This window comes from Dendrobates tinctorius, unplaced genomic scaffold (assembly GCF_039654945.1).
Source record: "Dendrobates tinctorius isolate UK_male_01 unplaced genomic scaffold, ASM3965494v1 ptg000152l, whole genome shotgun sequence".
Classification (NCBI taxonomy): Eukaryota; Metazoa; Chordata; class Amphibia; order Anura; family Dendrobatidae; genus Dendrobates; species Dendrobates tinctorius.
Genome location: NW_027361819.1, coordinates 2,436,518 through 2,463,802, shown reverse-complemented (window position 1 = coordinate 2,463,802; position 27,285 = coordinate 2,436,518). Strand labels below are relative to the sequence as shown.

General features: G+C 48.3%; 1 protein-coding gene across 1 annotated transcript in view; it reads left to right on the top strand.

Annotated features, from left to right (window-relative positions):
- Window positions 1–27,212, top strand: part of LOC141050757 (structure-specific endonuclease subunit slx1-like) — a 28,166-nt gene extending 954 nt beyond the window's left edge. The window contains exons 2-7 of the mRNA XM_073547397.1: window positions 24,997–25,174; window positions 25,616–25,667; window positions 25,833–26,171; window positions 26,416–26,543; window positions 26,808–26,892; window positions 26,969–27,212. Of these exons, the coding sequence (XP_073403498.1) occupies window positions 25,002–25,174; window positions 25,616–25,667; window positions 25,833–26,171; window positions 26,416–26,543; window positions 26,808–26,892; window positions 26,969–26,998 (807 nt within the window). The 5' untranslated portion in view covers window positions 24,997–25,001 and the 3' untranslated portion in view covers window positions 26,999–27,212. The remainder of the gene's footprint in view (window positions 1–24,996; window positions 25,175–25,615; window positions 25,668–25,832; window positions 26,172–26,415; window positions 26,544–26,807; window positions 26,893–26,968) is intronic.
- The last annotated feature ends 73 nt before the right edge of the window (window positions 27,213–27,285 follow it).

Sequence of the window (27,285 nt, the reverse complement as noted above, 5' to 3'; positions counted from 1 at the left end):
TGCGTCTGCAGGAGAGCGGTGTATATATACAGTGTGTGTCTGCAGGAGAGCGGTGTATATATACAGTGTGTGTCTGCAGGAGAGCGGTGTATATATACAGTGTGTGTCTGCAGGAGAGCGGTGTATATATACAGTGTGTGTCTGCAGGAGAGCGGTGTATATATACAGTGTGTGTCTGCAGGAGAGCGGTGTATATATACAGTGTGTCTGCAGGAGAGCGGTGTATATATACAGTGTGTGTCTGCAGGAGAGCGGTGTATATATACAGTGTGTGTCTGCAGGAGAGCGGTGTATATATACAGTGTGTGTCTGCAGGAGAGCGGTGTATATATACAGTGTGTGTCTGCAGGAGAGCGGTGTATATATACAGTGTGTGTCTGCAGGAGAGCGGTGTATATATACAGTGTGTGTCTGCAGGAGAGCGGTGTATATATACAGTGTGTGTCTGCAGGAGAGCGGTGTATATATACAGTGTGTCTGCAGGAGAGCGGTGTATATATACTGTGTGTGTCTGCAGGAGAGCGGTGTATATATACAGTGTATGTCTGCAGGAGAGCGGCGTATATATACAGTGTGTGTCTGCAGGAGAGCGGCGTATATATACAGTGTGTGTCTGCAGGAGAGCGGTGTATATATACAGTGTGTGTCTGCAGGAGAGCGGCGTATATATACAGTGTGTGTCTGCAGGAGAGCGGCGTATATATACAGTGTGTGTCTGCAGGAGAGCGGCGTATATATACAGTGTGTGTCTGCAGGAGAGCGGCGTATATATACAGTGTGTGTCTGCAGGAGAGCGGCGTATATATACAGTGTGTGTCTGCAGGAGAGCGGTGTATATATACAGTGTGTGTCTGCAGGAGAGCGGTGTATATATACAGTGTGTGTCTGCAGGAGAGCGGCGTATATATACAGTGTGTGTCTGCAGGAGAGCGGCGTATATATACAGTGTGTGTCTGCAGGAGAGCGGCGTATATATACAGTGTGTGTCTGCAGGAGAGCGGCGTATATATACTGTGTGTGTCTGCAGGAGAGCGGCGTATATATACAGTGTGTGTCTGCAGGAGAGCGGCGTATATATACAGTGTGTGTCTGCAGGAGAGCGGCGTATATATACAGTGTGTGTCTGCAGGAGAGCGGTGTATATATACTGTGTGTGTCTGCAGGAGAGCGGCGTATATATACTGTGTGTGTCTGCAGGAGAGCGGCGTATATATACTGTGTGTGTCTGCAGGAGAGCGGTGTGTATATATACAGTGTGTGTCTGCAGGAGAGCGGCGTATATATACAGTGTGTGTCTGCAGGAGAGCGGCGTATATATACAGTGTGTGTCTGCAGGAGAGCGGTGTATATATACAGTGTGTGTCTGCAGGAGAGCGGTGTATATATACAGTGTGTGTCTGCAGGAGAGCGGTGTATATATACAGTGTGTGTCTGCAGGAGAGCGGTGTATATATACAGTGTGTGTCTGCAGGAGAGCGGCGTATATATACAGTGTGTGTCTGCAGGAGAGCGGCGTATATATACAGTGTGTGTCTGCAGGAGAGCGGCGTATATATACAGTGTGTGTCTGCAGGAGAGCGGCGTATATATACTGTGTGCGTCTGCAGGAGAGCGGCGTATATATACAGTGTGTGTCTGCAGGAGAGCGGCGTATATATACAGTGTGTGTCTGCAGGAGAGCGGTGTATATATACTGTGTGTGTCTGCAGGAGAGCGGTGTATATATACAGTGTGTGTCTGCAGGAGAGCGGCGTATATATACTGTGTGTGTCTGCAGGAGAGCGGCGTATATATACAGTGTGTGTCTGCAGGAGAGCGGCGTATATATACTGTGTGCGTCTGCAGGAGAGCGGCGTATATATACAGTGTGCGTCTGCAGGAGAGCGGCGTATATATACAGTGTGTGTCTGCAGGAGAGCGGCGTATATATACAGTGTGTGTCTGCAGGAGAGCGGCGTATATATACAGTGTGTGTCTGCAGGAGAGCGGCGTATATATACAGTGTGTGTCTGCAGGAGAGCGGCGTATATATACAGTGTGTGTCTGCAGGAGAGCGGCGTATATATACAGTGTGTGTCTGCAGGAGAGCGGCGTATATATACAGTGTGTGTCTGCAGGAGAGCGGCGTATATATACAGTGTGTGTCTGCAGGAGAGCGGCGTATATATACAGTGTGTGTCTGCAGGAGAGCGGCGTATATATACAGTGTGTGTCTGCAGGAGAGCGGCGTATATATACTGTGTGTGTCTGCAGGAGAGCGGCGTATATATACAGTGTGTGTCTGCAGGAGAGCGGCGTATATATACAGTGTGTGTCTGCAGGAGAGCGGCGTATATATACAGTGTGTGTCTGCAGGAGAGCGGCGTATATATACAGTGTGTGTCTGCTGGAGAGCGGCGTATATATACAGTGTGTGTCTGCAGGAGAGCGGCGTATATATACAGTGTGTGTCTGCAGGAGAGCGGCGTATATATACAGTGTGTGTCTGCAGGAGAGCGGCGTATATATACAGTGTGTGTCTGCAGGAGAGCGGCGTGTATATACAGTGTGTCTGCAGGAGAGCGGCGTATATATACTGTGTGTGTCTGCAGGAGAGCGGCGTATATATACTGTGTGTGTCTGCAGGAGAGCGGCGTATATATACTGTGTGCGTCTGCAGGAGAGCGGCGTATATATACTGTGTGCGTCTGCAGGAGAGTGGCGTATATATACTGTGTGCGTCTGCAGAAGAGCGGCGTATATATACTGTGTGCGTCTGCAGGAGAGCGGTGTATATATACTGTGTGCGTCTGCAGGAGAGCGGTGTATATATACTGTGTGCGTCTGCAGGAGAGCGGTGTATATATACTGTGTGCGTCTGCAGGAGAGCGGTGTATATATACAGTGTGTGTCTGCAGGAGAGCGGCGTATATATACAGTGTGTGTCTGCAGGAGAGCGGCGTATATATACAGTGTGTGTCTGCAGGAGAGCGGCGTATATATACAGTGTGTGTCTGCAGGAGAGCGGCGTATATATACTGTGTGTCTGCAGGAGAGCGGTGTATATATACTGTGTGTGTCTGCAGGAGAGCGGCGTATATATACAGTGTGTGTCTGCAGGAGAGCGGTGTATATATACAGTGTGTGTCTGCAGGAGAGCGGTGTGTATATATACAGTGTGTGTCTGCAGGAGAGCGGCGTATATATACAGTGTGTGTCTGCAGGAGAGCGGCGTATATATACAGTGTGTGTCTGCAGGAGAGCGGTGTATATATACAGTGTGTGTCTGCAGGAGAGCGGTGTATATATACTGTGTGTCTGCAGGAGAGCGGTGTATATATACTGTGTGTGTCTGCAGGAGAGCGGTATATACAGTATATACTGTGTGCGTCTGCAGGAGAGCGGCGTATATATACTGTGTGCGTCTGCAGGAGAGCGGCGTATATATACTGTGTGTGTCTGCAGGAGAGCGGTGTATATATACTGTGTGTGTCTGCAGGAGAGCGGTGTATATATACAGTGTGTGTCTGCAGGAGAGCGGTGTATATATACTGTGTGTGTCTGCAGGAGATCGGTGTATATATACTGTGTGTGTCTGCAGGAGAGCGGTATATATATACAGTGTGCGTCTGCAGGAGAGCGGTATATATATACTGTGTGTGTCTGCAGGAGAGCGGTGTATATATACTGTGTGTGTCTGCAGGAGAGCGGTGTATATATACTGTGTGTGTCTGCAGGAGAGCGGTGTATATATACTGTGTGTGTCTGCAGGAGAGCGGTGTATATATACTGTGTGTGTCTGCAGGAGAGCGGTATATATATACAGTGTGCGTCTGCAGGAGAGCGGTATATATATACAGTGTGCGTCTGCAGGAGAGCGGTGTATATATACTGTGTGCGTCTGCAGGAGAGCGGTGTATATATACTGTGTGTGTCTGCAGGAGAGCGGTGTATATATACTGTGTGTGTCTGCAGGAGAGCGGTGTATATATACTGTGTGCGTCTGCAGGAGAGCGGTGTATATATACTGTGTGTGTCTGCAGGAGAGCGGTATATATATACTGTGTGTGTCTGCAGGAGAGCGGTGTATATATACTGTGTGTGTCTGCAGGAGAGCGGTGTATACATACTGTGTGCGTCTGCAGGAGAGCGGTGTATATATACAGTGTGTGTCTGCAGGAGAGCGGTGTATATATACTGTGTGCGTCTGCAGGAGAGCGGTGTATATATACTGTGTGTGTCTGCAGGAGAGCGGTGTATATATACAGTGTGTGTCTGCAGGAGAGCGGTGTATATATACAGTGTGCGTCTGCAGGAGAGCGGTGTATATATACTGTGTGTGTCTGCAGGAGAGCGGTGTATATATACAGTGTGTGTCTGCAGGAGAGCGGCGTATATATACAGTGTGTGTCTGCAGGAGAGCGGCGTATATATACAGTGTGTGTCTGCAGGAGAGCGGCGTATATATACAGTGTGCGTCTGCAGGAGAGCGGTGTATATATACTGTGTGCGTCTGCAGGAGAGCGGCGTATATATACAGTGTGTCTGCAGGAGAGCGGTGTATATATACAGTGTGTGTCTGCAGGAGAGCGGTGTATATATACTGTGTGTGTCTGCAGGAGAGCGGTGTATATATACAGTGTGTGTCTGCAGGAGAGCGGCGTATATATACAGTGTGTGTCTGCAGGAGAGCGGCGTATATATACAGTGTGTCTGCAGGAGAGCGGCGTATATATACAGTGTGTGTCTGCAGGAGAGCGGCGTATATATACTGTGTGTGTCTGCAGGAGAGCGGTGTATATATACTGTGTGTGTCTGCAGGAGAGCGGTGTATATATACAGTGTGTGTCTGCAGGAGAGCGGTGTATATATACAGTGTGTGTCTGCAGGAGAGCGGTGTATATATACAGTGTGTGTCTGCAGGAGAGCAGCGTATATATACAGTGTGTGTCTGCAGGAGAGCGGCGTATATATACAGTGTGTGTCTGCAGGAGAGCGGCGTATATATACAGTGTGTGTCTGCAGGAGAGCGGCGTATATATACAGTGTGTCTGCAGGAGAGCGGTGTATATATACAGTGTGTGTCTGCAGGAGAGCGGTGTATATATACAGTGTGTGTCTGCAGGAGAGCGGCGTATATATACAGTGTGTGTGTGCAGGAGAGCGGCGTATATATACAGTGTGCGTCTGCAGGAGAGCGGCGTATATATACTGTGTGCGTCTGCAGGAGAGCGGCGTATATATACAGTGTGTCTGCAGGAGAGCGGTGTATATATACAGTGTGTGTCTGCAGGAGAGCGGTGTATATATACTGTGTGTGTCTGCAGGAGAGCGGCGTATATATACAGTGTGCGTCTGCAGGAGAGCGGCGTATATATACAGTGTGCGTCTGCAGGAGAGCGGAGTATATATACAGTGTGCGTCTGCAGGAGAGCGGCGTATATATACAGTGTGCGTCTGCAGGAGAGCGGCGTATATATACAGTGTGCGTCTGCAGGAGAGCGGCGTATATATACAGTGTGCGTCTGCAGGAGAGCGGCGTATATATACAGTGTGCGTCTGCAGGAGAGCGGCGTATATATACTGTGTGTGTCTGCAGGAGAGCGGCGTATATATACTGTGTGTGTCTGCAGGAGAGCGGCGTATATATACAGTGTGTGTCTGCAGGAGAGCGGCGTATATATACAGTGTGTGTCTGCAGGAGAGCGGCGTATATATACAGTGTGTGTCTGCAGGAGAGCGGCGTATATATACAGTGTGTGTCTGCATGAGAGCGGCGTATATATACAGTGTGTGTCTGCAGGAGAGCGGCGTATATATACAGTGTGTGTCTGCAGGAGAGCGGCGTATATATACTGTGTGTGTCTGCAGGAGAGCGGCGTATATATACAGTGTGTGTCTGCAGGAGAGCGGTGTATATATACAGTGTGTGTCTGCAGGAGAGCGGTGTGTATATATACAGTGTGTGTCTGCAGGAGAGCGGCGTATATATACAGTGTGTGTCTGCAGGAGAGCGGCGTATATATACAGTGTGTGTCTGCAGGAGAGCGGTGTATATATACAGTGTGTGTCTTCAGGAGAGCGGTGTATATATACTGTGTGTCTGCAGGAGAGCGGTGTATATATACTGTGTGTGTCTGCAGGAGAGCGGCTTATATATACATTGTGTGTCTGCAGGAGAGCGGTGTATATATACAGTGTGTGTCTGCAGGAGAGCGGCGTATATATACAGTGTGTCTGCAGGAGAGCGGTGTATATATACAGTGTGTGTCTGCAGGAGAGCGGCGTATATATACAGTGTGTGTCTGCAGGAGAGCGGTGTGTATATATACTGTGTGTGTCTGCAGGAGAGCGGTGTGTATATATACTGTGTGTGTCTGCAGGAGAGCGGCGTATATATACAGTGTGTGTCTGCAGGAGAGCGGTGTATATATACAGTGTGTGTCTGCAGGAGAGCGGTGTATATATACAGTGTGTCTGCAGGAGAGCGGTGTATATACAGTGTGTGTCTGCAGGAGAGCGGTGTATATATACTGTGTGTGTCTGCAGGAGAGCGGTGTGTATATATACAGTGTGTGTCTGCAGGAGAGCGGCGTATATATACAGTGTGTGTCTGCAGGAGAGCGGCGTATATATACAGTGTGTGTCTGCAGGAGAGCGGTGTATATATACAGTGTGTGTCTGCAGGAGAGCGGCGTATATATACAGTGTGCGTCTGCAGGAGAGCGGCGTATATATACTGTGTGTGTCTGCAGGAGAGCGGTATATACAGTATATACTGTGTGCGTCTGCAGGAGAGCGGCGTATATATACTGTGTGCGTCTGCAGGAGAGCGGCGTATATATACTGTGTGTGTCTGCAGGAGAGCGGTGTATATATACTGTGTGTGTCTGCAGGAGAGCGGTGTATATATACAGTGTGTGTCTGCAGGAGAGCGGTGTATATATACTGTGTGTGTCTGCAGGAGAGCGGTATATATATACAGTGTGCGTCTGCAGGAGAGCGGTATATATATACTGTGTGTGTCTGCAGGAGAGCGGTGTATATATACTGTGTGTGTCTGCAGGAGAGCGGTGTATATATACTGTGTGTGTCTGCAGGAGAGCGGTGTATATATACTGTGTGTGTCTGCAGGAGAGCGGTGTATATATACTGTGTGTGTCTGCAGGAGAGCGGTATATATATACAGTGTGCGTCTGCAGGAGAGCGGTATATATATACAGTGTGCGTCTGCAGGAGAGCGGTGTATATATACAGTGTGCGTCTGCAGGAGAGCGGTGTATATATACTGTGTGTGTCTGCAGGAGAGCGGTGTATATATACAGTGTGTGTCTGCAGGAGAGCGGCGTATATATACAGTGTGTGTCTGCAGGAGAGCGGCGTATATATACAGTGTGTGTCTGCAGGAGAGCGGCGTATATATACAGTGTGTGTCTGCAGGAGAGCGGTGTATATATACTGTGTGCGTCTGCAGGAGAGCGGTGTATATATACTGTGTGCGTCTGCAGGAGAGCGGCGTATATATACAGTGTGTCTGCAGGAGAGCGGTGTATATATACTGTGTGTGTCTGCAGGAGAGCGGTGTATATATACAGTGTGTGTCTGCAGGAGAGCGGCGTATATATACAGTGTGTGTCTGCAGGAGAGCGGCGTATATATACAGTGTGTCTGCAGGAGAGCGGCGTATATATACAGTGTGTGTCTGCAGGAGAGCGGCGTATATATACTGTGTGTGTCTGCAGGAGAGCGGTGTATATATACTGTGTGTGTCTGCAGGAGAGCGGTGTGTATATATACAGTGTGTGTCTGCAGGAGAGCGGTGTGTATATATACAGTGTGTGTCTGCAGGAGAGCGGTGTATATATACAGTGTGTGTCTGCAGGAGAGCGGTGTATATATACAGTGTGTGTCTGCAGGAGAGCGGTGTATATATACAGTGTGTGTCTGCAGGAGAGCGGCGTATATATACAGTGTGTGTCTGCAGGAGAGCGGTGTATATATACAGTGTGTGTCTGCAGGAGAGCGGCGTATATATACAGTGTGTGTCTGCAGGAGAGCGGCGTATATATACTGTGTGTCTGCAGGAGAGCGGCGTATATATACAGTGTGTGTCTGCAGGAGAGCGGTGTGTATATATACAGTGTGTGTCTGCAGGAGAGCGGTGTATATATACAGTGTGTGTCTGCAGGAGAGCGGTGTATATATACAGTGTGTGTCTGCAGGAGAGCGGTGTATATATACAGTGTGTGTCTGCAGGAGAGCGGTGTATATATACAGTGTGTGTCTGCAGGAGAGCGGCGTATATATACTGTGTGTCTGCAGGAGAGCGGTGTATATATACAGTGTGTGTCTGCAGGAGAGCGGTGTATATATACAGTGTGTGTCTGCAGGAGAGCGGTGTATATATACAGTGTGTGTCTGCAGGAGAGCGGTGTATATATACAGTGTGTGTCTGCAGGAGAGCGGTGTATATATACAGTGTGCGTCTGCAGGAGAGCGGTGTGTATATATACAGTGTGTGTCTGCAGGAGAGCGGTGTATATATACAGTGTGTGTCTGCAGGAGAGCGGTGTATATATACAGTGTGTGTCTGCAGGAGAGCGGTGTATATATACAGTGTGCGTCTGCAGGAGAGCGGCGTATATATACAGTGTGTGTCTGCAGGAGAGCGGTGTATATATACAGTGTGTGTCTGCAGGAGAGCGGTGTGTATATATACAGTGTGTGTCTGCAGGAGAGCGGCATATATACAGTGTGTGTCTGCAGGAGAGCGGTGTATATATACAGTGTGTGTCTTCAGGAGAGCGGTGTATATATACTGTGTGTCTGCAGGAGAGCGGTGTATATATACTGTGTGTGTCTGCAGGAGAGCGGTGTATATATACAGTGTGTCTGCAGGAGAGCGGTATATATACAGTGTGTGTCTGCAGGAGAGCGGCGTATATATACAGTGTGTCTGCAGGAGAGCGGTGTATATATACAGTGTGTGTCTGCAGGAGAGCGGCGTATATATACAGTGTGTGTCTGCAGGAGAGCGGTGTGTATATATACTGTGTGTGTCTGCAGGAGAGCGGTGTGTATATATACTGTGTGTGTCTGCAGGAGAGCGGCGTATATATACAGTGTGTGTCTGCAGGAGAGCGGTGTATATATACAGTGTGTGTCTGCAGGAGAGCGGTGTATATATACAGTGTGTCTGCAGGAGAGCGGTGTATATACAGTGTGTGTCTGCAGGAGAGCGGTGTATATATACAGTGTGTGTCTGCAGGAGAGCGGTGTATATATACAGTGTGTGTCTGCAGGAGAGCGGCGTATATATACAGTGTGTGTCTGCAGGAGAGCGGTGTATATATACAGTGTGTGTCTGCAGGAGAGCGGTGTATATATACAGTGTGCGTCTGCAGGAGAGCGGCGTATATATACTGTGTGTGTCTGCAGGAGAGCGGTATAAACAGTGCCTACAAGTAGTATTCAACCCCCTGCAGATTTAGCAGGTTTGATAAGATGCAAATAAGTTAGAGCCTTCAAACTTCACACAAGAGCAGGATTTAATAACAGATGCATAAATCTTACAAACCAAAAAGTTATGTTGCTCAGTAAAATTTTAATAAATTTTAAACATAAAAGTGTGGGTCAATTATTATTCAACCCCTAGGTTTAATATTTTGTGGAATAACCCTTGTTTGCAATTACAGCTAATAATCGTCTTTTATAAGACCTGATCAGGCCGGCACAGGTCTCTGGAGTTATCTTGGCACACTCCTCCATGCAGATCTTCTCCAAGTTATCTAGGTTCTTTGGGTGTCTCATGTGGACTTTAATCTTGAGCTCCTTCCACAAGTTTTCAATTGGGTTAAGGTCAGGAGACTGACTAGGCCACTCCAACACCTTGATTTTTTCCCTCTTGAACCAGGCCTTGGTTTTCTTGGCTGTGTGCTTTGGGTCGTTGTCTTGTTGGAAGATGAAATGACGACCCATCTTAAGATCCTTGATGGAGGAGCGGAGGTTCTTGGCCAAAATCTCCAGGTAGGTCGTGCTATCCATCTTCCCATGGATGCGGACCAGATGGCCAGGCCCCTTGGCTGAGAAACAGCCCCACAGCATGATGCTGCCACCACCATGCTTGACTGTAGGGATGGTATTCTTGGGGTCGTATGCAGTGCCATCCAGTCTCCAAGCGTCACGTGTGTGGTTGGCATCAAAGATCTCGATCTTGGTCTCATCAGACCAGAGAACCTTGAACCAGTCTGTCTCAGAGTCCTCCAAGTGATCATGAGCAAACTGTAGACGAGCCTTGACATGACACTTTGAAAGTAAAGGTACCTTACGGGCTCGTCTGGAACGGAGACCATTGCGGTGGAGTACGTTACTTATGGTATTGACTGAAACCAATGTCCCCACTGCCATGAGATCTTCCCGGAGCTCCTTCCTTGTTGTCCTTGGGTTAGCCTTGACTCTTCGGACAAGCCTGGCCTCGGCACGGGAGGAAACTTTCAAAGGCTGTCCAGGCCGTGGAAGGCTAACAGTAGTTCCATAAGCCTTCCACTTCCGGATGATGCTCCCAACAGTGGAGACAGGTAGGCCCAACTCCTTGGAAAGGGTTTTGTACCCCTTGCCAGCCTTGTGACCCTCCACGATCTTGTCTCTGATGGCCTTGGAATGCTCCTTTGTCTTTCCCATGTTGACCATGTATGAGTGCTGTTCACAAGTTTGGGGAGGGTCTTAAATAGTCAGAAAAGGCTGGAAAAAGAGATAATTAATCCAAACATGTGAAGCTCATTGTTCTTTGTGCCTGAAATACTTCTTAATACTTTAGGGGAACCAAACAGAATTCTGGTGGTTTGAGGGGTTGAATAATAAATGACCCTCTGAATAAACTTTTCACAATTTAAAAAAAAATTAAACAAAGAAATAACATTCTTTTTTGCTGCAGTGCATTTCACACTTCCAGGCTGATCTACAGTCCAAATGTCACAATGCCAAGTTAATTCCGAATGTGTAAACCTGCTAAATCTGCAGGGGGTTGAATACTACTTGTAGGCACTGTATATACTGTGTGCGTCTGCAGGAGAGCGGCGTATATATACTGTGTGCGTCTGCAGGAGAGCGGCGTATATATACTGTGTGTGTCTGCAGGAGAGCGGTGTATATATACTGTGTGTGTCTGCAGGAGAGCGGTGTATATATACAGTGTGTGTCTGCAGGAGAGCGGTGTATATATACTGTGTGTGTCTGCAGGAGAGCGGTGTATATATACTGTGTGTGTCTGCAGGAGAGCGGTATATATATACAGTGTGCGTCTGCAGGAGAGCGGTATATATATACAGTGTGCGTCTGCAGGAGAGCGGTATATATATACAGTGTGCGTCTGCAGGAGAGCGGTGTATATATACTGTGTGCGTCTGCAGGAGAGCGGTGTATATATACTGTGTGTGTCTGCAGGAGAGCGGTGTATATATACTGTGTGTGTCTGCAGGAGAGCGGTATATATATACTGTGTGTGTCTGCAGGAGAGCGGTGTATACATACTGTGTGCGTCTGCAGGAGAGCGGTGTATATATACAGTGTGTGTCTGCAGGAGAGCGGTGTATATATACTGTGTGCGTCTGCAGGAGAGCGGTGTATATATACTGTGTGTGTCTGCAGGAGAGCGGTGTATATATACAGTGTGTGTCTGCAGGAGAGCGGTGTATATATACTGTGTGTGTCTGCAGGAGAGCGGCGTATATATACAGTGTGCGTCTGCAGGAGAGCGGTGTATATATACAGTGTGTGTCTGCAGGAGAGCGGCGTATATATTCAGTGTGTGTCTGCAGGAGAGCGGCGTATATATACAGTGTGTGTCTGCAGGAGAGCGGCGTATATATACAGTGTGTCTGCAGGAGAGCGGTGTATATATACTGTGTGTCTGCAGGAGAGCGGTGTATATATACAGTGTGCGTCTGCAGGAGAGCGGTGTATATATACAGTGTGTGTCTGCAGGAGAGCGGTGTATATATACAGTGTGTGTCTGCAGGAGAGCGGCGTATATATTCAGTGTGTGTCTGCAGGAGAGCGGCGTATATATACAGTGTGTGTCTGCAGGAGAGCGGCGTATATATACAGTGTGTCTGCAGGAGAGCGGTGTATATATACTGTGTGTCTGCAGGAGAGCGGCGTATATATACAGTGTGTCTGCAGGAGAGCGGTGTATATATACAGTGTGTGTCTGCAGGAGAGCGGTGTAAATATACTGTGTGTGTCTGCAGGAGAGCGGTGTATATATACAGTGTGTGTCTGCAGGAGAGCGGCGTATATATACAGTGTGTGTCTGCAGGAGAGCGGCGTATATATACAGTGTGTGTCTGCAGGAGAGCGGTGTATATATACTGTGTGTCTGCAGGAGAGCGGTGTATATATACAGTGTGTGTCTGCAGGAGAGCGGCGTATATATACAGTGTGTGTCTGCAGGAGAGCGGTGTATATATACAGTGTGTGTCTGCAGGAGAGCGGCGTATATATACAGTGTGTGTCTGCAGGAGAGCGGCGTATATATACTGTGTGTGTCTGCAGGAGAGCGGCGTATATATACTGTGTGTGTCTGCAGGAGAGCGGTGTATATATACAGTGTGTGTCTGCAGGAGAGCGGTGTATATATACTGTGTGTGTCTGCAGGAGAGCGGTGTATATATACTGTGTGTGTCTGCAGGAGAGCGGTGTATATATACAGTGTGTGTCTGCAGGAGAGCGGCGTATATATACAGTGTGCGTCTGCAGGAGAGCGGTATATACAGTGTGCGTCTGCAGGAGAGCGGCGTATATATACAGTGTGTGTCTGCAGGAGAGCGGTATATACAGTGTGCGTCTGCAGGAGAGCGGCGTATATATACTGTGTGTGTCTGCAGGAGAGCGGTGTATATATACAGTGTGTGTCTGCAGGAGAGCGGCGTATATATACAGTGTGCGTCTGCAGGAGAGCGGTATATACAGTGTGCGTCTGCAGGAGAGCGGCGTATATATACTGTGTGTGTCTGCAGGAGAGCGGTGTATATATACAGTGTGTGTCTGCAGGAGAGCGGTGTATATATACTGTGTGTGTCTGCAGGAGAGCGGTGTATATATACAGTGTGTGTCTGCAGGAGAGCGGCGTATATATACAGTGTGCGTCTGCAGGAGAGCGGTATATACAGTGTGCGTCTGCAGGAGAGCGGTGTATATATACAGTGTGTGTCTGCAGGAGAGCGGTGTATATATACAGTGTGTGTCTGCAGGAGAGCGGTGTATATATACAGTGTGTGTCTGCAGGAGAGCGGCGTATATATACAGTGTGTGTCTGCAGGAGAGCGGCGTATATATACAGTGTGTGTCTGCAGGAGAGCGGCGTATATATACAGTGTGTGTCTGCAGGAGAGCGGTGTATATATACAGTGTGTGTCTGCAGGAGAGCGGCGTATATATACAGTGTGTGTCTGCAGGAGAGCGGCGTATATATACTGTGTGTGTCTGCAGGAGAGCGGCGTATATATACAGTGTGTGTCTGCAGGAGAGCGGTGTATATATACAGTGTGTGTCTGCAGGAGAGCGGTGTATATATACATTGTGTGTCTGCAGGAGAGCGGTGTATATATACAGTGTGTGTCTGCAGGAGAGCGGTGTATATATACAGTGTGTGTCTGCAGGAGAGCGGTGTATATATACAGTGTGTGTCTGCAGGAGAGCGGTGTATATATACAGTGTGTGTCTGCAGGAGAGCGGTGTATATATAATGTGTGTGTGTCTGCAGGAGAGCGGCGTATATATACTGTGTGCGTCTGCAGGAGAGCGGCGTATATATACAGTGTGCGTCTGCAGGAGAGCGGTGTGTATATATACAGTGTGCGTCTGCAGGAGAGCGGTGTATATATACAGTGTGCGTCTGCAGGAGAGCGGCGTATATATACAGTGTGTGTCTGCAGGAGAGCGGCGTATATATATAGTGTGTGTCTGCAGGAGAGCGGCGTATATATACAGTGTGTGTCTGCAGGAGAGCGGCGTATATATACAGTGTGTGTCTGCAGGAGAGCGGCGTATATATACAGTGTGTCTGCAGGAGAGCGGTGTATATATACTGTGTGTGTCTGCAGGAGAGCGGTGTATATATACAGTGTGTGTCTGCAGGAGAGCGGCGTATATATACAGTGTGTGTCTGCAGGAGAGCGGCGTATATATACAGTGTGTGTCTGCAGGAGAGCGGCGTATATATACAGTGTGTGTCTGCAGGAGAGCGGTGTATATATACAGTGTGTGTCTGCAGGAGACCGGTGTATATATACTGTGTGTGTCTGCAGGAGAGCGGTGTATATATACAGTGTGTCTGCAGGAGAGCGGTGTATATATACTGTGTGTGTCTGCAGGAGAGCGGTGTATATATACTGTGTGTGTCTGCAGGAGAGCGGTGTATATATACAGTGTGTGTCTGCAGGAGAGCGGTGTATATATACAGTGTGTGTCTGCAGGAGAGCGGTGTATATATACAGTGTGTGTCTGCAGGAGAGCGGTGTATATATACAGTGTGTGTCTGCAGGAGAGCGGTGTATATATACAGTGTGTGTCTGCAGGAGAGCGGTGTATATATACAGTGTGTGTCTGCAGGAGAGCGGTGTATATATACAGTGTGTGTCTGCAGGAGAGCGGTGTATATATACAGTGTGTGTCTGCAGGAGAGCTGTGTATATATACAGTGTGTGTCTGCAGGAGAGCGGTGTATATATACAGTGTGTGTCTGCAGGAGAGCGGTGTATATATACAGTGTGTGTCTGCAGGAGAGCGGTGTATATATACAGTGTGTGTCTGCAGGAGAGCGGTGTATATATACAGTGTGTGTCTGCAGGAGAGCGGTGTATATATACAGTGTGTGTCTGCAGGAGAGCGGTGTATATATACAGTGTGTCTGCAGGAGAGCGGTGTATATATACTGTGTGTGTCTGCAGGAGAGCGGTGTATATATACTGTGTGTGTCTGCAGGAGAGCGGCGTATATATACAGTGTGTGTCTGCAGGAGAGCGGCGTATATATACAGTGTGTGTCTGCAGGAGAGCGGCGTATATATACAGTGTGTGTCTGCAGGAGAGCGGCGTATATATACAGTGTGTGTCTGCAGGAGAGCGGCGTATATATACTGTGTGTGTCTGCAGGAGAGCGGTGTATATATACAGTGTGTCTGCAGGAGAGCGGTGTATATATACTGTGTGTGTCTGCAGGAGAGCGGTGTATATATACTGTGTGTGTCTGCAGGAGAGCGGTATATATATACTGTGTGTGTTTGCAGGAGAGCGGTGTATACATACTGTGTGCGTCTGCAGGAGAGCGGTGTATATATACAGTGTGTGTCTGCAGGAGAGCGGTGTATATATACTGTGTGCGTCTGCAGGAGAGCGGTGTATATATACTGTGTGCGTCTGCAGGAGAGCGGTGTATATATACAGTGTGTGTCTGCAGGAGAGCGGTGTATATATACAGTGTGCGTCTGCAGGAGAGCGGTGTATATATACAGTGTGTGTCTGCAGGAGAGCGGTGTATATATACAGTGTGTGTCTGCAGGAGAGCGGCGTATATATACAGTGTGTGTCTGCAGGAGAGCGGCGTATATATACAGTGTGTGTCTGCAGGAGAGCGGCGTATATATACAGTGTGTGTCTGCAGGAGAGCGGCGTATATATACTGTGTGTGTCTGCAGGAGAGCGGTGTATATATACAGTGTGTGTCTGCAGGAGAGCGGCGTATATATACAGTGTGCGTCTGCAGGAGAGCGGTATATACAGTGTGCGTCTGCAGGAGAGCGGCGTATATATACTGTGTGTGTCTGCAGGAGAGCGGTGTATATATACAGTGTGTGTCTGCAGGAGAGCGGTGTATATATACTGTGTGTGTCTGCAGGAGAGCGGTGTATATATACAGTGTGTGTCTGCAGGAGAGCGGCGTATATATACAGTGTGCGTCTGCAGGAGAGCGGTATATACAGTGTGCGTCTGCAGGAGAGCGGTGTATATATACAGTGTGTGTCTGCAGGAGAGCGGTGTATATATACAGTGTGTGTCTGCAGGAGAGCGGTGTATATATACAGTGTGTGTCTGCAGGAGAGCGGCGTATATATACAGTGTGTGTCTGCAGGAGAGCGGTATATACAGTGTGCGTCTGCAGGAGAGCGGTGTATATATACAGTGTGCGTCTGCAGGAGAGCGGTGTATATATACTGTGTGCGTCTGCAGGAGAGCGGTGTATATATACAGTGTGTGTCTGCAGGAGAGCGGTGTATATATACAGTGTGTGTCTGCAGGAGAGCGGCGTATATATACAGTGTGTGTCTGCAGGAGAGCGGCGTATATATACTGTGTGTGTCTGCAGGAGAGCGGCGTATATATACAGTGTGTGTCTGCAGGAGAGCGGTGTATACAGTATATACAGTGTGCGTCTGCAGGAGAGCGGTGTATATATACAGTGTGTGTCTGCAGGAGAGCGGCGTATATATACAGTGTGTGTCTGCAGGAGAGCGGTGTATATATACAGTGTGTGTCTGCAGGAGAGCGGCGTATATATACAGTGTGTGTCTGCAGGAGAGCGGCGTATATATACAGTGTGTCTGCAGGAGAGCGGTGTATATATACTGTGTGTGTCTGCAGGAGAGCGGTGTATATATACTGTGTGTGTCTGCAGGAGAGCGGTGTATATATACAGTGTGTGTCTGCAGGAGAGCGGTGTATATATACAGTGTGTGTCTGCAGGAGAGCGGCGTATATATACAGTGTGTGTCTGCAGGAGAGCGGCGTATATATACAGTGTGTGTCTGCAGGAGAGCGGCGTATATATACTGTGTGTGTCTGCAGGAGAGCGGCGTATATATACTGTGTGTGTCTGCAGGAGAGCGGTGTATATATACAGTGTGTCTGCAGGAGAGCGGTGTATATATACAGTGTGTGTCTGCAGGAGAGCGGTGTATATATACTGTGTGTGTCTGCAGGAGAGCGGTGTATATATACTGTGTGTGTCTGCAGGAGAGCGGTGTATATATACTGTGTGTGTCTGCAGGAGAGCGGTGTATATATACTGTGTGTGTCTGCAGGAGAGCGGTGTATATATACAGTGTGTGTCTGCAGGAGAGCGGTGTATATATACAGTGTGCGTCTGCAGGAGAGCGGTGTATATATACAGTGTGTCTGCAGGAGAGCGGTGTATATATACTGTGTGTGTCTGCAGGAGAGCGGCGTATATATACAGTGTGTGTCTGCAGGAGAGCGGCGTATATATACAGTGTGTGTCTGCAGGAGAGCGGCGTATATATACAGTGTGTGTCTGCAGGAGAGCGGCGTATATATACAGTGTGTGTCTGCAGGAGAGCGGCGTATATATACAGTGTGTGTCTGCAGGAGAGCGGTGTATATATACAGTGTGTGTCTGCAGGAGAGCGGCGTATATATACAGTGTGTGTCTGCAGGAGAGCGGCGTATATATACAGTGTGTGTCTGCAGGAGAGCGGTGTATATATACAGTGTGTCTGCAGGAGAGCGGTGTATATATACTGTGTGTGTCTGCAGGAGAGCGGCGTATATATACAGTGTGTCTGCAGGAGAGCGGTGTATATATACAGTGTGTGTCTGCAGGAGAGCGGCGTATATATACAGTGTGTGTCTGCAGGAGAGCGGTGTATATATACAGTGTGTGTCTGCAGGAGAGCGGCGTATATATACAGTGTGTCTGCAGGAGAGCGGTGTATATATACTGTGTGTGTCTGCAGGAGAGCGGTGTATATATACTGTGTGTGTCTGCAGGAGAGCGGTGTATATATACAGTGTGTGTCTGCAGGAGAGCGGTGTATATATACAGTGTGTGTCTGCAGGAGAGCGGCGTATATATACAGTGTGTGTCTGCAGGAGAGCGGCGTATATATACAGTGTGTGTCTGCAGGAGAGCGGTGTATATATACTGTGTGTGTCTGCAGGAGAGCGGCGTATATATACTGTGTGTGTCTGCAGGAGAGCGGTGTATATATACAGTGTGTCTGCAGGAGAGCGGTGTATATATACAGTGTGTGTCTGCAGGAGAGCGGTGTATATATACTGTGTGTGTCTGCAGGAGAGCGGTGTATATATACTGTGTGTGTCTGCAGGAGAGCGGTGTATATATACTGTGTGTGTCTGCAGGAGAGCGGTGTATATATACTGTGTGTGTCTGCAGGAGAGCGGTGTATATATACAGTGTGTGTCTGCAGGAGAGCGGTGTATATATACAGTGTGCGTCTGCAGGAGAGCGGTGTATATATACAGTGTGTCTGCAGGAGAGCGGTGTATATATACTGTGTGTGTCTGCAGGAGAGCGGCGTATATATACAGTGTGTGTCTGCAGGAGAGCGGCGTATATATACAGTGTGTGTCTGCAGGAGAGCGGCGTATATATACAGTGTGTGTCTGCAGGAGAGCGGCGTATATATACAGTGTGTGTCTGCAGGAGAGCGGCGTATATATACAGTGTGTGTCTGCAGGAGAGCGGTGTATATATACAGTGTGTGTCTGCAGGAGAGCGGCGTATATATACAGTGTGTGTCTGCAGGAGAGCGGCGTATATATACAGTGTGTGTCTGCAGGAGAGCGGTGTATATATACAGTGTGTGTCTGCAGGAGAGCGGTGTATATATACAGTGTGTCTGCAGGAGAGCGGTGTATATATACTGTGTGTGTCTGCAGGAGAGCGGCGTATATATACAGTGTGTCTGCAGGAGAGCGGTGTATATATACAGTGTGTGTCTGCAGGAGAGCGGCGTATATATACAGTGTGTGTCTGCAGGAGAGCGGTGTATATATACAGTGTGTGTCTGCAGGAGAGCGGTGTATATATACAGTGTGTCTGCAGGAGAGCGGTGTATATATACTGTGTGTGTCTGCAGGAGAGCGGCGTATATATACAGTGTGTCTGCAGGAGAGCGGCGTATATATACAGTGTGTGTCTGCAGGAGAGCGGTGTATATATACAGTGTGTGTCTGCAGGAGAGCGGCGTATATATACAGTGTGTGTCTGCAGGAGAGCGGTGTATATATACAGTGTGTGTCTGCAGGAGAGCGGTGTATATATACAGTGTGTCTGCAGGAGAGCGGTGTATATATACTGTGTGTGTCTGCAGGAGAGCGGCGTATATATACAGTGTGTCTGCAGGAGAGCGGTGTATATATACAGTGTGTGTCTGCAGGAGAGCGGTGTATATATACAGTGTGTGTCTGCAGGAGAGCGGTGTATATATACAGTGTGTGTCTGCAGGAGAGCGGTGTATATATACAGTGTGTCTGCAGGAGAGCGGTGTATATATACTGTGTGTGTCTGCAGGAGAGCGGCGTATATATACAGTGTGTCTGCAGGAGAGCGGTGTATATATACAGTGTGTGTCTGCAGGAGAGCGGCGTATATATACAGTGTGTGTCTGCAGGAGAGCGGTGTATATATACAGTGTGTGTCTGCAGGAGAGCGGCGTATATATACAGTGTGTGTCTGCAGGAGAGCGGCGTATATATACAGTGTGTGTCTGCAGGAGAGCGGTGTATATATACAGTGTGTCTGCAGGAGAGCGGTGTATATATACTGTGTGTGTCTGCAGGAGAGCGGCGTATATATACAGTGTGTCTGCAGGAGAGCGGTGTATATATACAGTGTGTGTCTGCAGGAGAGCGGTGTATATATACAGTGTGTGTCTGCAGGAGAGCGGTGTATATATACAGTGTGTGTCTGCAGGAGAGCGGTGTATATATACAGTGTGTCTGCAGGAGAGCGGCGTATATATACAGTGTGTGTCTGCAGGAGAGCGGCGTATATACACTCACTGGCCACTTTATTAGGTACACCTGTCCAACTGTGTGTTAAGACTTAATTTCTAATCAGCCAATCACATGGCGGCAACTCAGTGCATTTAGGCATGTAGACATGGTCAAGACAATCTCCTGCAGTTCAAACCGAGCATCAGTATGGGGAAGAAAGGTGATTTGAGTGCCTTTGAACGTGGCATGATTGTTGGTGCCAGAAGGGCTGGTCTGAGTATTTCAGAAACTGCTGATCTACTGGGATTTTCACGCACAACCATCTCTAGGGTTTACAGAGAATGGTCCGAAAAAGAAAAAAAATCCAGTGAGCGGCAGTTCTGTGGCCGGAAATGCCTTGTTGATGCCAGAGGTCAGAGGAGAATGGGCAGACTGGTTCGAGCTGATAGAAAGGCAACAGTGACTCAAATTGCCACCCGTTACAACCAAGGTAGGCAGAAGAGCATCTCTGAACGCACAGTGCGTCGAACTTTGAGGCAGATGGGCTACAGCAGCAGAAGACCACACTGGGTACCACTCCTCTCAGCTAAGAACAGGAAACTGAGGCTACAATTTGCACAAGCTCATCGAAATTGGACAGTAGAAGATTGGAAAAACGTTGCCTGGTCTGATGAGTCTCGATTTCTGCTGCGACGTTCGGATGGTAGGGTCAGAATTTGGCGTAAACAACATGAAAGCATGGATCCATCCTGCCTTGTATCAACGGTTCAGGCTGGTGGTGGTGGTGTCATGGTGTGGGGAATTTTTTCTTGGCACTCTTTGGGCCCCTTGGTACCAATTGAGCATCGTTGCAACGCCACAGCCTACCTGAGTATTGTTGCTGACCATGTCCATCCCTTTATGACCACAATGTACCCAACATCTGATGGCTACTTTCAGCAGGATAATGCGCCATGTCATAAAGCTCGAATCATCTCAGATTGGTTTCTTGAACATGACAATGAGTTCACTGTACTCAAATGGCCTCCTCAGTCACCAGATCTCAATCCAATAGAGCATCTTTGGGATGTGGTGGAACGGGAGATTCGCATCAGGGATGTGCAGCCGACAAATCTGCGCCAACTGTGTGATGCCATCATGTCAATATGGTCCAAAATCTCTGAGGAATGCTTCCAGCACCTTGTTGAATCTCTGCCACGAAGAATTGAGGCAGTTCTGAAGGCAAAAGGGGGTCCAACCCCTTACTAGCATGGTGTACCTAATAAAGTGGCCAGTGAGTGTATACAGTGTGTGTCTGCAGGAGAGCGGTGTATATATACAGTGTGTGTCTGCAGGAGAGCGGTGTATATGTATATGTGTGTATATATATATATATATATATATATATATATATATATATATACAGTATTTAAAACAAGAAGGGAGACGAGGCGGCTCTCCCCCAGATCTGCAGTGTTTCTTTATTCAACCATTACAGGTCACACAATAAAGGACGGCAGATACCATGAGGCATGCGGGGAGAAAAGCCGGACGACAGCCGTTTCGCGCACACAGACGTTCCCAGCTCCAGCTGTGTCATTATCTGATGTCATTTCCATAAATAGATCTATGATTGACAACAGGGGAACATTTAAAGAAACATGAATGGACATTTTCAATTAAAAACAAGTAACATCATTACATCTTTAATGCTGACTGCAGGAGCCATCACAACAAGAAAAAAAAAATAATAACAAACTTTGATTGGCAGTGAAGTTTTTCTCTAACCACAATTGATGCAGTGAACCTTTATACACGGATTCCTCAAAAAAATGCTATTGAAGCTATTCAAAAAATGTTGCTGAGTTCTGACAGGAGTTCTGATTGGATGGCGTTTGTTTTAGATGGATTGGACTTTGTATTATCCCATAACGCATTTAAATGTCTGAACCAATGGTATCTTCAGAATACTGGTACCGCTATGGGGACGCCCGTAGTATGGGTTTTTGCTAATTTGTTTCTAGCAGCATTTGACGAAAAATATATTACAAATATTTCCAATCCTTTTATAGAACACATCCGCATCTTCCTGAGATTTGTGGATGATATTTTCATCACATGGGATCATTCTCAGAATGATTTTGATAATTTCATTAAATATCTAAACGAAATCAATGTGGACAACGTGCGATTTACCTCCTGCTTTGGACAAAAAAATATAGAATTTTTGGATGTAAAAATCGATATTGTCGATGGTAATATGATCACCAGGATACATAGAAAAGCAACCGCGACTACCGTATTTTTCGCTTTATAAGACGCTCCGGATTATAAGACGCACCACAATTTTTGAGGAGAAAAATAAGAAAAAAATATTTTTTAATAAAATGGTGGTGCCTCTTATAATCCTTCCATCTTATTGCTTACCGGGGTTGGTGGCTGCGGTGTAGAGGGGTCCCAGGCTCGCTGCTGGAGGAGGCAGGCGTGGAGTGATGCTGCAGGCCGCATTCAGGGATGAGGGGGGGCTCCGATGTGTGCTGTTGCTGCTGCAGAGTCTTGTGCTGGTGTCAGGTTTCTCCACTTGTCCGGCGGTTGGAGGCCGGTGCTGCGGGTGCTCCGGTGCGGCGTTGTGTGCCCATCGATGCCCGGGGCTCTGCCGACATTGTTCGACAGACCAGAGCCCCAGCATTTCCTCGGTTCCCTGTATATGTGCGCTGAAGTGCCGGTAAAAAAAAAATAGCCGCCGGCGCGTGCACAGATGGGATCTCGGGACCAGTTCTCGAGAGATGAGATCTGAAATCTCATCTCTCGAGAGCTGGGTCCCGAGATCCCATCTGCGCACGCGCGGTGGACATTTTTTTGCAGGCACCACCGCGCGCACACAGGGAACCCAGGGAAAATGGCCGCCGGCGCGTGCGCAGATGGGATCTCGGGACCCACCTCTCGAGAGATGAGATTTCAAATCTCATCTCTCGAGAACTGGGTCCCGAGATCCCATCTGCGCACGCGCCGGCGGCCATCTTTTTACCGGCACACAGGGAACTGAGGAAATGCCGGGGCTCTGGCCTGTCGCACAATGTTGGCAGAGCCCCGGGCATCGACGGGCACACAACGCGGCACCGGACACACCCGCAGCAGCGGCCAGCAACCGCCGGACGCCCCCGATCACAGCCTAGGTAAGGCATGTCCGCTTTGTAAGACGCACCCGTTTTCCCCCCAAATTTTGGGGAAAAAAAGTGCGTCTTACAAAGCGGAAAATACGGTAATTCACTCTCACATTTTAACAGTGCACACTAAGAAAGGGCTTCCTTGTAGTCGGATGGTTAGATAAAGGAAACAGAACAATAACGACGATATCTGTAATAAACAAATTGAGGAATTAAAACCACGATTGTTGAGGAGCGGTTATCCCATTGGTGTTCTGAACGAAGCTCATGAACGGGTTAAAGCTGTATCTCAAAGCGATTTATTAAAGAGGGTCACTAAACACCACAAAAAGCAAATACAGAGTGAGATAAATCCACAGAAGAGATTTTTCTTTAGCTTTAAACATCGTTCCATTGACAGGGTCACACACAGCCATCAGAAGAAACTGGCATCCTATGGCTCCGCAATCTGCATATAAACGCACTAATAATATCGCTGATCTTATAAGCGTTTGTTAGCTCTTGATAAAAACTAAAAAAAATAAAGAAAAATCCACCAAAAGGGAACTTTAAATGCGGTGACTGTAATTCCTGTCACTTACATAGGACTTCCAATCCTCTAAAAATCGCACCCGTTCAGCATAGAGTGAAAGATTCTATTTCTTGTAGAAGTACATTTGTGGGATATATTCTGTTTTGTCCTTGTTTATTTTTTTTACACAGGAAAAACGATTAGACCACGTGCAACAAGATTCCGTGAACATGATCATTCGATTAGTGCAGGAAAAGGGTCTTTGCGCTTAATAAAACATAGGCAAGAAAAACACAAATCCAACCCGGAATTATTGGGCTTTGCTGGTTTAGAAATCGTAAAATTTCCACCACATAATAATCATAATAAATGGTTGATGAGACACGAAGCCAGATGGATATTTAAATCCAAAGCGCAGGGTCCTTCAGGACCGATGATAGGTTGGAGCCGTCCATTTTTTTGTAAAGAGAGAAAAAAATTTTTTGTAAAAAAAAACAAAAACTCCTTTTGTAAAAAAAAAAAAATTTCTGTAAAGAAAAGACATTTTTTTTAAGGATCTTTATACACTTTTTTTAAAAAAAAGAAATTCTCAGGCTACTTTCACACTTGCGTTTATTCCATGCAGAGCACGGTGCCGATAAGCCCCGCCCCCTGCTGGCTCCCTGCCCGCCCCATCCGGTCATCGCCGCCTACTATCGCACATGGACGCATGCGATCTGCGCACCATCTTTAGCATAGGGTGCACAGATCGTGCGCTAGTAGGATTTTAGCGTGTGCTGCGCACTTTTGAAGGTGTACCAAAATGCAACATGCTGCGTTCGGCGCACCTTCAAAAGTGCGCAGCGCACGCTAAAGTCCTACTCGCGCACGATCTGTGCACCCTATGCTAAGGATGGTGCGCAGATCGCATGCGTCCATGTGCGATAGTAGGCGGCGATGACCGGATGGGGCGGGCAGGGGGCGGGGCTTAGCGGCGCCGTGCGCTGCGTGGAATAAACGCTGGTGTGAAACTAGCCTTCTTGTGATGGTTCCTGCAGTCAGCATAAAGATGTAATGATGTTACTTGTTTTTAATTGAAAATGTCCATTCGTGTTTTTTTTTTTAAATGTTCCCCTGTTGTCAGTCATAGACCTGTTTAAGGAAATGACATCAGGTAATGACACAGCTGGAGCTGCGGGAGCGTCTGTGTGCGGGAAACGGCTGTCATCCGGCTTTTCTCCCCGCATGCCTCATGTACCTGCCCGTCCGTTATTGTGTGACCTGTAATGGTGGAATAAAGAAGCACTGCAGATCTGGGGGAGAGCCGCCTCGTCTCCCTTCTTTTATAAATTCGGCATGTTTTTTCTGATGCTGAGCACCGCTATTCCCAGCAGTGTTTTACACACTGTGCGCCTGTGATTGCTCCTCGACTTGTTGCTGGTGGATTAGAGCCCTGGTGCCGTTCATCTGGGCTTTCTTTGAATTGAAATATATATACAGTGTGTGTGTCTGTATACGGTATATAGACTCATACTGCTATGCTGTGTGGCTCTGCACAGTATATACCGTATACAGGAGCGCCGGGCTCATCTGCTGCTCATCTCCGGCTCTTCTGTGTCTCCCGCAGGCGGGATGGTCGTAGATGTGGAGGGGTTTTTCGGGGTTTACCTTCTTTTCTGCACCAACCCCAAGTATAAAGGTCGGATCTACATCGGCTTCACAGTGAATCCAGAGAGAAGGATCCATCAGCACAACGGAGGCAAACAAAAGGGCGGAGCCTGGAAGACAAGTGGGAGGGGCCCCTGGTAAGCAGCGCTGGCATCCATGTTGTATCCTCCTAATATACTGTCTCCGTCCCTCATGATTTTCAGCACCTCTGCTTGTGGTAAGTGAATGTGGACACATGGAGCCTGTGAGTTTCACACAGCTGAGATGTCGTTACAGTATCATCCAGCCTGTCCTCTGTGTGCGAAGCCCAGAAATTCCCTTCCTCATAGTTTGTTGCATCAGTCCGGAGTGTTTCCCTCGCAGAGCACTGTGTGCACTGGATGCTGTGTAGCAAACCTCCAGCTGTGAGAAGCATCAGAGCAGCAGGTGTCCAGTCCTGTTCACCTACAGCAACAGAGACCGAAAATCAGAAGGAAGGAAATCCCAGGAGGGGAAGCGAGCACTCAGGGCCCTCGGCTCCTGGCACGGGGGAGACGTCTACTGTACAACACCAGTGACTTTTCCTTCCCCTCATACAGGGACATGGTGCTGATCGTTCACGGATTCCCTAATGACATCGCTGCCTTACGGGTGAGAACTATGCTGTATAGGAATAAAGAGCAGGCTGCAGTGTGAGCGCAGCTCTGGGTGTGATTGGAGTACGGGAGTTCTGGGTGCAGCTCTGGAGGTTCATGGTGTTAGGCTCTGGCTGTAATTCAGCTCTGGATGTAACCGGGTCTTCACCTCTCTCCTCAGTTTGAGTGGGCCTGGCAGCACCCGCACGTCTCTCGCCGGCTCACCCACGTGCCACGCAAGACAAAGAAACAGTCCAGCTTCGACTTCCACCTCCTGGTCCTCTACCACATGCTGCGCGTGGCTCCCTGGAAGCGCTTACCCCTCACCCTGCGCTGGCTCAGACAGGAGTACCACAGGGAGCTGCCTCCCCTCCTCCAGCCTCCGCTGCACATGCCGCTGGCGTACGGACAAGTGAGGGCCAAGCCCATTGCCAAGACACAAGGGGAAATAGGCGAGGAGACGGGCGGCCAACTGCAGGGCGTCACCCAGCGGTGCAGGGTCTGCTACGACAAACTACAGGTGGGTGCCTGGGTGTACTGTGAGGGGCGCAGTACAGAGGAGTATGCACATGCATACAGCAGGTGGTGTCAGCACGTACGCCGACGCCGCAGGGGGCGCCTGGCTGTACACTTAGGGGCACAGTAGAGTCCTCACGCTGCAGATGGGCACAGTGGGGTGGAGGGTGCAGGCTGTTGGTGAACAATGACCTAAAAGTTGTGATTATCCCATGTGATAATGGCATCTCTTCTTCTTCCTCCCACAGAGTCAGGATGACGCCCTGCGCTGCCTGCACCCTGGCTGCTCTATGACTGCCCATATCCTATGCCTGGCCAAAGTCTTCCTCCAAAGCGAGCCGGAACATCTGATCCCCGTAGAGGGTCTGTGCCCCAGGTCAGCCCCACCTGAGCCTCTGCCATCACACTCTCATCCTCACTCTCCTACGTTATGTGCCATCTCCGCCTTTCATTGCTCTCTATATCTGGCTGCCTGATACACTGTAACAAACCCTCAGAGACATTACTGACATCTTGAGTTTAGTCTAAACCCCCAATTTTAGAAGCCTGCAGAAGAAATATCTGCGGCCTCATCCCGACCCCTCTGTGGTTATGTGCTGCTCATTATGTCGCCCCTTGACCTCTGCCTCCTTTCTTGCAGCTGTGGGAAATCCGTCCTGTGGGGAGACCTGATCCGATATAAGAAGGGTTGCTATGGCGATCTGGAGGAGCTATCGCAGACGCAGGTGGAGTAGACCTGATATTACCGGCCACCTCTGCTGTAATCTGACCGTGGATATAAACTCTTCTCCTTTTCTGCAGAATCATTGGGTGGACGAGCTGCGCAGCTGATTTCTGCGGTGATGGATGACGCCTGCGGGGGGCAGCGCGATGCAAATGTCTACAAGATGTATATATTGTACAGAAAACGTCGTCTGTTATCTGCCTGGTCCTCCACCCTGTAACAGTGCCGCTATGGGCATGCTGGGAGTTGTAGTGCTACAGCAGCACGTTTTTATTGTATGCACTTTGATATGTAATAAATTGCTCTATCTTTTGGCCACAAGAGCAGACATTACTGGTAGAGAGCGAGGGTCTGCCGCACAGAGGTGACAATGAGGCCGCATTTATGGGAAGAA